Raw genomic sequence first — 12,026 nt, forward strand, 5'->3', positions numbered from 1 at the left:
GTACCAATATGTATATCAATCACGCCAACAAAGTGCAAAAATAAAAAATGGAAAAAAATGTTTTATTAGGGTACCCCCCCCTACATGTAAAGAGGGGGCTGATATTTTTTTTCATTTCAACCCCAACGTGTGATATATTGTTGGATAGGCATTTAAAAATGAATAAGGGTTTACAAAGATCGTTTTTTGATAATATTAATATTTTCAGAAATAATCGCTCCTAAAGGAAAAAAAAGTGCGTCCCCCCCCTCTAACTTTTGAACCCTATGTTTAAAAAATATGAAAAAAATCACAAAAGTAGAACTTTATAAAGACTTTCTAGGAAAATTGTTTTGAACTTGATAGGTTCAGTAGTTTTTGAGAAAAATACGGAAAACTACGGAACCCTACACTGAGCGTGGCCCGACACGCTCTTGGCCGGTTTTTAATGTTTTATTTATATTATAAGTTGATGAGTACAAGCTACTGCAATGACATTAAATACAAGGACGCACAATTCATAACAAAAATGTTTTGAAAATCTGGGTCTAAATTGCATTTATAACATTCTTGTTGATGCTAATAACGTTAACTTCTTATCTGCTTAGGAAAAAAATCGTTCATGCCATAACCAACTTAGTGTATAAAGACCTAGGTATCAAAATTGCAAATGGAACTGCGACACACTAAAAACTATTTATCAAAATACCTTTTGTCATAATATGCTCAAATGACTTATATGTCAAAATGAATTGCGAACGAATATTGAACGAATGGAGCCGCTACCAATATATAATAAGTATGTAGGTAGTAGATATTTCCAATTTATTCCATAAATAAAAATACCTAAAAAAGGCCGCAATTTTACTTCTTCATTACATAAACTTTAAAAATACCCTACTGTATCATCTTTATCTTGGTCACTTGTACTCCGTTTTTTACAATAAATGTATGTAATGTATGTATGTGTAAATTTCCTGAAATAAATGTCATATCTTGTTGTCACAAAGAAAAATTTACAGGGCTTCCAAGAATCTCGAGCTGGAAGGAAACAAATTAAAATATTTTCTATGCAAATAAAATAATTAAATTCGACAGCAGACAACCCAAAGGTTAATCGGATTTATTTATTATAGGCATTTGTTTTAAATTAAATACCAGTGGCTATGATCTGATAAGTGGGATATTCTTTAAAATTTATTTTCAAAAGGAGATTTAATGTTGGTAATGCCATTCAAATAATATTAGAAGTGTCTACGCCAGTGTTCAAATTTAATTATAGGGTAGCACATATTGAAAGTACTGTAATATGGGTACAAAAGCCTGCCTATTGAAATATAAAATACATAGCAAATAGACCTACGACTTTTCGACTTTTTATTTACACTACATACCGACCATACAACTGACTCTAATTAATCTTGGTTTTAAAAAGTGTAAAATGTAGACCTAAGTGCGTTTTCACATTATCCGATCCGATATCGGATGTCGGACCGATATCTCATACCTACATTACAGGCGGAATCTTGGATTCTTCTATTGATATCCTTCCGACATCCGTTATCGGATCGGATAATGTGAAAACGGTCTAATAGCGACTCAATAGCTTTTGTTCCTTGACGGTCATTAATTTGAACTAATAAAATTATTTATTTAAATCTATACAATTACAACGAGTATTATAATGTATTATTACCTATACATTATAATACTTCATTTTGTAATGTAATCCAAAGAAATAACTTATAGAAATATATTCTACCCTTTTTGCTTGTTTTCTGATTACTATTTAGCTAATTTTTCATTGAGTCATACCATGGACTTTCAATAGGGACTGAGCTCACACTTTTTTTGCCATATTAAATTGAACTTTATCACCGGTGCAGAAAGGCGTTCTTATCAGACTAGTAAAAGTAAAAGTGTAGTGCGGGTAGTTCGAGAAACTCGCGCGGCTAGAAGATGTTGATGCAATTCCTCGCCAGTCTACCCGTGACCACGAACATAATGTGATGTTCGAAACGTCGGGCCTAATATAAATGTAAGTGTTTACGCGATTAAGTCCCGTTTTGTTCTAAAATTATGAGTGCAAATCGTGTTAGTTTAAATCAATATAGTAAAAGTGTGTCCACATGAGAGGGTCAAAGTTGGGGCTGGTGTCCCTCTCGCACGTGTGACCAGTGTTAAAGAGATTACTATAGTAGTAGTATTTTTACCTGTATGATAACTAAGTTTATAAACTTCTTAAATTAGTTTTGTCTTATATCGAGGCAAGGATATTAATACCTTGTAACGAATTGGTAAGTCATTATTATGAAGCCATAAAACCAAAGATTTGCGCAATTAAAAAAACCTTTAATCTGGTATTAGTAGATTTGGTAGTAACTTTGAATATTGACTGGTATCCCCAAATACTGACAGTGATGACGTCATTCAAATAATTTTGACAGTGGCAATAAGTGCGAGAGGGACACCAGCCCCAACTTTACCCTCTCATGTGGACACACTTTTTGGCCTAACAACTCAATCTAGCTTAATAATATATAAATCTATGTCATACCGGACAACTGTCACTGTACATTTGTAATCCTTATTACAAGGGCATAACGTCTAGCGATGGTTAGCTAAGACAGAGTATTGCGGTTAGTAGGAACGATGTTGAACCTTAGGTTACCTTCAATCAATACTAATACTGAAAGACAATTTTTAAACTTATTGCATGAAATGGATTGTAAATCTAATACTAAAAAAATCAATATTTAAAAAGAGAGGGTTGAAAAGGATATAAAAGATTAAAAAAATAATAACAAGAAAAAAAAAGATTTCCACTGCCGAGGATCGAACCCACCACGTCAGGTCAGGAGCGCGCCCATCGTCTTACGCTTACTATAACTGAGCTATTTAAGCGATAGTAAAGGTGGCGAAATATATTATTATACCGCGATACAGTAATGAAAATACGAATGAATAACTAACTTTTGAAATAATGCAGAAAATGACATAGTCAATAGTAGAGTTTGTAGGTAAATGAAAAATATGAAAATATTTCTTTCAGTACAGGTTTTAGCGCTTCTTGGCGTGCATTTAAAGGTGGATTATTTTTTATTCTTCTTTATTTTGATCTTAACGAAAAGTCTGTTCCAATTTTTTTGCTGATATAATTTTTGCCCTGAATGTTATTCCGAGCTAGTAAAATATTGAACTTCCGTTTTGTTTTTAGGGTGGTTTCAGTAGAAATAGTGTTTCAACACATAATGTAGATACAAAACAACTATAACTTCACTTGTCCTTTTATTGCTTGTGTCATAACTAATTTATTTAGTCCGCTTTTTGCTACTACGAAGTATCATTCACAAATATAGGTGGTTTCTTAATGTGTTATAAAGGTCATAAATTAAAGTAGTCGAATTTAAAACAAAAGTCCTGATACCATTTTCGCCTGATTTTTAATGAATTAAAATAATCTTTTTTTATTATATTATACGTTTCTCGTCACAAATTTTGGTGGCTTAACTAAAAAAACTATACCAAATTACCAAACTTAATTTTTGGTGACATAAAAAGTACTGTTATAGAATTAAGTTATTTTCCCAGTAGTAGCAAGACCGGATAGCTCTTGAGGTAAGTTTTCTGTTTTGGTTTATATTTAGGTAAGTTTTGACGTGTCGTGGCACAAAATTATCTGAAACTATTATTTTAGGAACTTTATTCGGCTTGAACAGAGAACAAACGTTGAGCCTTCCCTACCTCCAGGAAATTATGGATGACACGCATCAGTAAGTAAATAATTGAGATTCCGAAAGTTTTCATTCTGTGTCAAAAGATGGCAGTAAATGTAGAAATAGAAATAGAAATAGAAATGTTTTATTTGCAGAAAAAGGGTATAACAAGGGTCTTAGGTTAATAATAAAAATACAACAGTTTCACCTTATTCTGCTGTTCATAAACAGCATGCAAATTTGTAGGTACATTGTTAATGATGCATTAACACAAAATCTTAAATTACGTACGTAAGACTACATTTAACACTAAAATAAATATTATAACAGACAATAGTAAAACATTAATAAAACATTTTCAAAAAGTACTCGTAACAATTTTTAATGTTAATGTCATTCTTTGTAAGCCATGACTGTAATCAGTTATGCTATAAAAGCAGTGGTCAAGAAGCCAGCTTCTTAATACATTATTAAACCTATTACCCTCTAGTGACTTTATGTAAGCAGGCAAATGATTGTATATCTTTATACTCATGTTGTACGCATTTTTTCTGTAAATGTCTTTAATACAGCGTGGTTGGTGCAAGATATCTCTGTATTGTGGTCTTGTGTACTGACCCGTACCTAAAAAAAAAAAAAAAAAAAAAAAGAATAAAACTATGGAAACGGATTAAATCGCGTATAATGAATTTAAAATACATCCCGACGTTTCGAACTCTTTACAGCGTTCGTGGTCAACGGGTGACTGAGGAAAAATTAAAATGTGCAAAAGCTACCCACTTACAAGAAATATTAACGAACCATGACCACAAATAATATAGATTTCTAAGGCAGGTTCACACACTATTAATAAAGCCAGTTATACAATATTCAAAAAATTTTACCATTACTCTGTTAAAAAAAAAAAAAAAAAAAATTAACCAATTAATCTACACAAAATTGACAAAGAAACAAACTGCAAATGTCCAACACCATACAACACAAATGCCTCACAGCCTTCGTCGTGCTTGTTCCATTATCAGATGTACTACTGGATCCCAAGCCGTAGCGCGTCGGGATGTATTTTAAATTCATTATACGCGATTTAATCCGTTTCCATAGTTTTATTTCATGAGTAACTATCGCGGTAACCGAAGACAATATTAAAAAAAAGAATGTTTCTATAGTACTTATTCCCTTTGATTAGGTATGTTTTTACGTGATAGGAGACAAACGACCACTGTACATTTCTGGAGACACACATTACAACTGATAACTGCCAATTTAAGTGATGGAGATGGAAATGTTGTCGCGTAGCGTATAACACAAATCAAGGATTATTTATATTGACGGCCGGTCTGGCGCAGTCGGTAGTGACCCTGCCTGCTGCGCCGCGGTCCCGGGTTCGAATCCCGGTAAGGGAATTTATTTGTGTGTTGAGCACAGATATTTGTTCCTGAGTCATGGATGTTTTCTACGTATATAAGTATTTATATATTATATATAGCGTTATCTGAGTACCCACAACACAAGCCTTCTTGAGCTTACCGTGGGCCTCAGTCAATCTGTGTAAGAATTTCCTATAATATTTAATATTTATTTATTTATTTATATAGCCCATATAACCATAATCGGTCGCCGTTCCTACGCAAATCCTCCTATTTTGTGTACACACAGGTCTTCGGGTCTCAATGTTTAGTCGCAGTACGGTCGACGTTTAGTCGCGGCGACCCAAATGGGGACGATTGGTAACAGGCACAAATGGTCACAGAAGTGACAGAAGTGTGCACTACGCGTGCACACATTGTTACCGTTTGGCGACTACTTTCCGAAAATCATTCGTTCATTTCATTCTTTTCAAATGGCGACTGTCAGAGACGTCAAAGTAAAAAAGAAATAAAACCATTTGACATTAAAATGTAATGGCGTAAGAATTTGTTAAAGATAAATATTGTTTGCATTTGTAATATAATGTGGGCTAATTACCATGGCCAATTAAATTGCTCGAGTGATTTCATAAAATAAGTCTAAATTTATCAACGCGCCATCAATTTACCTCAGTTTAACCAGTAATAATATTATTGACTACTCGGTGTTTGCGTGTTATGTACATTGATTGGTGAAGTTTTAGTGCTCCGGTGCATACACTATACTGAAATATTAAAAATAATGCCTAGAAAACCAATAAAGTTGTCAAAACATGGATTAAGACGGTAATATTCCATGTAAAAAACAGTCGCCAAACGGTCACCAAACGGTCGACAAACGGTCGCAAAATGGTCGCAGCGTACACGCGTGACCGAAAGCTGTTTTCAAAATGGCGTAATTCTTGTATTATTTTTTTCCAGGTATCCTCAAACTTTATAAACAATTAAATATGCCGTCGTACTCAGTTGCCCTCACTAAAGAAGATTTAAAAAAAAATGTAACGTGCGTACCGAGCTGCTGGGTTGTAAAGGATCGGGGATCATATTATTATGGTCTTCTATAGAGCAACTAGTATTTTGCGGCATTTCACAATTGACACTTGTTGAAGTAGTCGTCAATAATATTACTATCAACATTAATTTCAGCGATCTGTACTTCTTTTGTCAAGATTTTTGTATAGATAAGTGTCTACAAATTTGTAATGTTAAAGAGACATAAATAAAACGTAGTAGAGTAAATAAAATGTTTTTTTTTTGTAACCCAAACAAAATACTTGTAGATACGAGTGCGGAAAAGAGGAAAATCGATACGAGTAGCGATAAATTAATACACGAACGAAAGGGGTGTTTTAAATCGACACGAGTTGTGAATGTCCTTTTCGCACGTGTATCGTATGACGATTTTCAGTACCTAAATCCAAGCTAAGAGTTTCGACCAGACAAGAAATGAATCATTGCTTGATTTGCTCGCACTACTGCGTGTAAAAAGCAGCATCTGTACTGAAAAAACTATCATTGCGCAACAGAAATTCTATTAATATCACAGTAAATACTCTATTTCATTTGATTCCTACTTTTATTGTGTAAAGCAACACTGCACTTCATTTTTATCAATAAGAATTAAAAATTATATATTTAATACATTAAGTAACTATAAAGTGCTTATCTATTTGTATTATCATTCTGCACTTTTCTTAACTTTCCCACATTTCTATAAAATGTCGAAGAGTGCTTAAATGGTCGTCGTCGTTTATTATTATTTAATTCGCTCATATTTAAATGATTCAAAGCAACCAGTCCACAACTTCACAAGAAAGTTTGAGAAACCTTCGTATTTCAGATTGTCATTTGCGGTTACAGTGGTTTAGGAGCAGTTCGGTAATCAGACCTACACATGTGTGTACAAATTCTGTCAATGTCACTGTTAGAAACCGTTCTGACAGTGACAATGACAGCCACAAATTCGTCCACATGTTGTTACCGTTATGTGTGCAAACGTCGACTAATAAAGTGTCGTTAAAAGTCATTCTGACAGTGACATTGACAGCCACAAATTCGTACACATTTTGTTACCGTAACGAGTGCACACGACGAATACACTTTGTTATTGTAACAATACGGTCGCATTGTTTGCACGACGTTACCACGCGTTATGTCACATTTGACAGTTAGTTACTGATTTGAAGATTTTGCGACTGAAATGGTTGTATGGGAGGCTTTATATACTTCATACTAAGAATCGTACCTCGATTTTTTAGCGCCACCTATTAAATACTATCATAACTACACTGATGATGCCCACAATTTTTTTTTTCAAAATGTGTATTGACGTGACATCATGATTTTAAAATAAAGAAATATGTAAGTAAGTAAGTAAGTAAACACTTTATTGTACAGAAAAATAATACAGCACATAATATGCAGCAGCATATGTCATTTGTTCTTAAAAAATAAAAACATTCATTAACATTTGGGGAAAATATGATTTTGGCCACTTCCAAGCTGCAAACAGCGCCATCTAGTTTTAAGTTTAAAAGGCCCATACATTACAGGGGTACGCTTTTTTGTATGGGCTTTGTCAGTCCAGTATTAAATCGTTTTTGACACAAATCTAGCTTTGTTACAGGATGTACGCAGACACATTCATGAGAATGACGACATGGTACCTACAAATTGAACCTTACTATTGGTTTTCACCATACTACTCTAAGAATAAAAGGTTCATACAAAAAATAAACGGTATGGCAGACGCCGTGGTCAAATATAGACTGAAAAACTTAAAGGATACAAACTTTGTTGAAATTAACGAAAGTAAAACGGACTTAAGTGATAATGAAGGTCTTAGTACTGTAGATAAGATAATTTTGGAAAGACCTGCGAATTATGATGAGATGTTAAAACAAATATTTACTGTATTTACAACGGTAAGTGAGGCTATTTTTGAAAAATTAAGTAATAGAAAAAATTAAAAACCGGCCAAGAGCGTGTCGGGCCACGCTCAGTGTAGGGTTCCGTAGTTTTCCGTATTTTTCTCAAAAACTACTGAACCTATCAAGTTCAAAACAATTTTCCTAGAAAGTCTTTATAAAGTTCTACTTTTGTGATTTTTTTCATATTTTTTAAACATATGGTTCAAAAGTTAGAGGGGGGGGACGCACTCTTTTTTCCTTTAGGAGCGATTATTTCCGAAAATATAAATATTATCAAAAAACGATCTTAGCAAACCCTTATTCATTTTTAAATACCTATCCAACAATATATCACACGTTAGGGTTGGAATGAAAAAAAAAATCAGCCCCCACTTTACATGTAGGGGGGGTACCCTAATAAAACATTTTTTTCCATTTTTTATTTTTGCACTTTGTCGGCGTTATTCATATACATATTAGTACCAAATTTCAGCTTTCTAGTGCTAACGGTTACTGAGATTATCCGCGGACGGACGGACGGACGGACGGACGGACGGACGGACGGACAGACAGACATGGCGAAACTATAAGGGTTCCTAGTTGACTACGGAACCCTAAAAACCAATAGCTACAAATGGCTGCTATGAAATACAGATAAATAAATATGACAAGAAAGTTTTACACAGATTACTTAACTATGTCTAAGATTAAGGGCCAGTTGCATCAACCACATTCGACAGACACAGCAGACGACTATGTAACTTCCCATACAATAAAATTTAACGAACGCTTTGACAGTCACAGACGGTTTGATGCAAGCGGCCCTAACTCTATCTTTCTAAGATTAACTAAGTCTTGTAATAGTGGTAAGCTCAAAAAGGCGTTTTGATTATGAAATAAAGACAATGCTAACTAATGATAACATTTTACAGGGTCAGGAGCCACCAGCGAATATAGGTTCTTTTATTTTATTGATGATGGCTTACCACCCAGAGTGCCAGGTAATCAATTATATTTATTTAAAACAATTTTATTTTCTGTTTAGTTTTTATTTATTGATTTATTTAAACTCTATTGCACAAATTAACAATAAAAAGTACAAATGGCGGACTTAACGCCTTCAGGCATTCTCTACCAGTCAACCATTGGGCAAAACAGAGATAGTTTGGAGCACAAGATTATAAAGCCAGTAATGCCAGTATGAGATTGAGATTTGAGAAGATCAAAGCCTTTAGGCTTGTAAAGTAGGTAGATATTCTGTTAATAATTTGTAATTAAATTGGACACAGAATGAAAAGTATGATAGGAATTTTACATGTTTATAAATTAATGTTACAGGAAAAACTGTACAAAGAGATTAAAGAAGTTATGGGCGACGAAGACAGGCCTGTGACTGACGAGGATATCAAACGCATGCCTTACTTAGACATGGTGTTTAAGGAGGTCATCAGACTGTTCCCTATCGGACCAATGATGCAGCGCACTGTCATTGAGGATATCGATATTGGTATGTATAGCCACTGAATGGGCCCACAGGTTATCAGTTTGCCAGACTGTATCGGCTTGTAAGTTAAAAGCAAGAAATAAAAGTTTCGAATAACTGACATTCCGATATCGTCTGATAAACGAGCTAACGGATTATAGCTTTTATAGATTAGTAAAGTACGTGTTATAAATAAAGTGCAATTTTTGGTTTCCAAAGTAAAAAAAATATAATTCATATATTCAATATCCAAAAACCTGTTTCACACCCTGGGGTGATTTTTGTCACCACATATGGCATTAGCTACTCCCGCAATATGCGTGGACCCATTTAGTCTCGTCAAACTTCGTTGAAATTGTGACGTAAGACGTTTACCTAACCCTGCGTGGGTTCATTTCATCAAAGTTGGTGGGGCTATCAAAATCGCTGCCAACTTAAATATAATATTAGCCTGATTCTACCACTTTATCTATGTTCTGCCGGCGTATTATGCTTCCAATTTTATCACTTATCTATGTGGATAAAGTATCCGTCGCCATTTGGCAAGTATATCAGTGTGAGAGTGATAAATGTCTTATCCACGTGGATAAGTAACGAAATTGGAAGCATAATACGCCATATAGATGAGGAGAATACGAACATTTTTTTTCCAGGTGACGGCATTACGCTCCCTGCAGGCAGTTGCCTGACCGTGCTGTTTTTCCATATGCATCGTGATAAGGACTTCTGGGAAAACCCGGACGTCTTCGACCCGGAGCGATTCAGCCCTGAGCGGTCCGCGTCTCGCCACCCGTACTGCTATGTTCCGTTCAGTTTGGGCTCCATGGATTGTTTAGGCAAGTAATCACCTCAGCTTACAACTGATTTTAAGTGATAGCGTAGGTGAAAATATACCTTCTGTTAAACTCGATTTGCTTTTTATGTCCGGAAGTTCTCTTATTATCAGAGATTGGAGAAGGGCGTCATACTAACATCATAAGTTTCATTAAAATTCCAAAAAACGTCATACAAATGGCGCCCAACCGTCCGATCTCTGCTTATTATAAAGGTCGCAATTATGAACCCATTCTCGTAAAATTTTCTGATCAGCTTCTAATCTAAGTAAATGAGAGTATTTTTTGACGATCCAGTTTTTGGAACACTTGTCATAAAGGACTTCAGTGCCGATTGTGTAAATAGCGCTTAACATTTTTCTTATATTTTTTAAGTTTAATCAGAAACCAAACAGTCACACAAAACAAATTACATATTAGCAATACAAAAGTGTACTGCAAGAAAAGAAAACAACAACAAAAGACCTGAATTGTAATAATTACTAAACTTGTAAGACTGTGTTATTCATTTTTGTGGTTTCTAAGTCTACAGCTCACAGATCCACTAGCTGGTTACTGAGTAACTGGGTTTCAATAAGATTATTGAAAACCTTTTACAAATAAGAACTTGTTACTATCCTTCATAATATTTTACGAAATAATCACTTCTTTCCCCTGCAGGAAGACACTTCGGCACGAAACTGGTGAAGACCATCTGTATCAGAGTACTGCGCGAGTTCAGGCTTACCTCTCCGGAGACTTACACGGATCTCAAACTGCTGTGCGCCGTGTCGGTCGAACCCGTCAACGGGTACCCCGTGTTCTTGAACCCCAGACTGAACTGATTTGTAGAAATTAAAATTTTGTTCTAATTAAACCTCTATTGATACCACTGATGTCATTAAAATTTTGACACAAGTCATTTGGTCATTCTTTCGTGATTCTGTGTAAAGGAATAAAAAAGTCCCGTGTGGTAATGGGTTAGGAATTTCACCACCCCTTTTGCTTCCGTGGGTGTCGTATAAGTCGACTGACGGACACGTGTTCCATTGTAGTGTGGGCGATGGGCTGGCAACTTTCACTGCAATATCATAGCAAATACGATAGTACTCTTTATTATACTTGTGGCAATATCGCAATTTTGTCGCACTGGCAGAGCAGATTCACTGAAACTTGAGCGCCTGGCCAATATATTCTTAATCAATTTACTAATAATTTCAGAAATTTGTACGATATGAAACGAATTATATCAAATGTGTATTTAATTATTACAAACATACTCGTAGACATGATGTACCATGAGGAAATTCAATATTTAACAGCGTATTTATTTCTGATCACATTTCAAGACTAAAATTTCATATAAACTTTTTAAACGGCTTTTATTTTTTGGGATATAAGTTAAATTATGTCGTAGGCGAGATAAGAGGTTGGCAACCTGTCACTGCAATGTCACAGTTTCGTTTTCTTTCAACCCCTTATTTGCCAAGAGTGGCACCACAGTGGCACTGAAGCTTTAGTAGTTTCATGTGTTCTGCCTACCCCTTTATGGGCGTGATTGTGTGTTGTGTGTGTGTGTGTGTGTTTTTAAACGGCGATGATGATGGGCATAATGGCATAGTATCCTTAGTGATAGCAAGAACGATTTAATACTGGACTGATAAAGCCCATACAAAAAGCGTACCCCTGAAATGTATGGTCCCTTAGGGTTAAAACTAGAT

The 12,026-nt window shown here is 34.9% G+C and overlaps 1 protein-coding gene across 5 annotated transcripts in view; it reads left to right on the forward strand.

The window, feature by feature from the left end:
* The window catches only part of LOC125236672 (cytochrome P450 4C1-like), a 28,546-nt gene extending 16,864 nt beyond the window's left edge, over window positions 1–11,682 (forward strand). For all 5 annotated transcript variants that reach the window (XM_048143571.1, XM_048143568.1, XM_048143567.1 and 2 more), the window contains 6 exons: window positions 3,677–3,752; window positions 7,728–8,025; window positions 8,943–9,011; window positions 9,349–9,517; window positions 10,147–10,329; window positions 10,987–11,682. In XM_048143571.1, the coding sequence (XP_047999528.1) occupies window positions 3,677–3,752; window positions 7,728–8,025; window positions 8,943–9,011; window positions 9,349–9,517; window positions 10,147–10,329; window positions 10,987–11,150 (959 nt within the window). In that variant the 3' untranslated portion in view covers window positions 11,151–11,682. The remainder of the gene's footprint in view (window positions 1–3,676; window positions 3,753–7,727; window positions 8,026–8,942; window positions 9,012–9,348; window positions 9,518–10,146; window positions 10,330–10,986) is intronic.
* The last annotated feature ends 344 nt before the right edge of the window (window positions 11,683–12,026 follow it).

The sequence above is a fragment of the Leguminivora glycinivorella genome, chromosome 19 (assembly GCF_023078275.1).
Source record: "Leguminivora glycinivorella isolate SPB_JAAS2020 chromosome 19, LegGlyc_1.1, whole genome shotgun sequence".
NCBI lineage: Eukaryota > Metazoa > Arthropoda > Insecta > Lepidoptera > Tortricidae > Leguminivora > Leguminivora glycinivorella.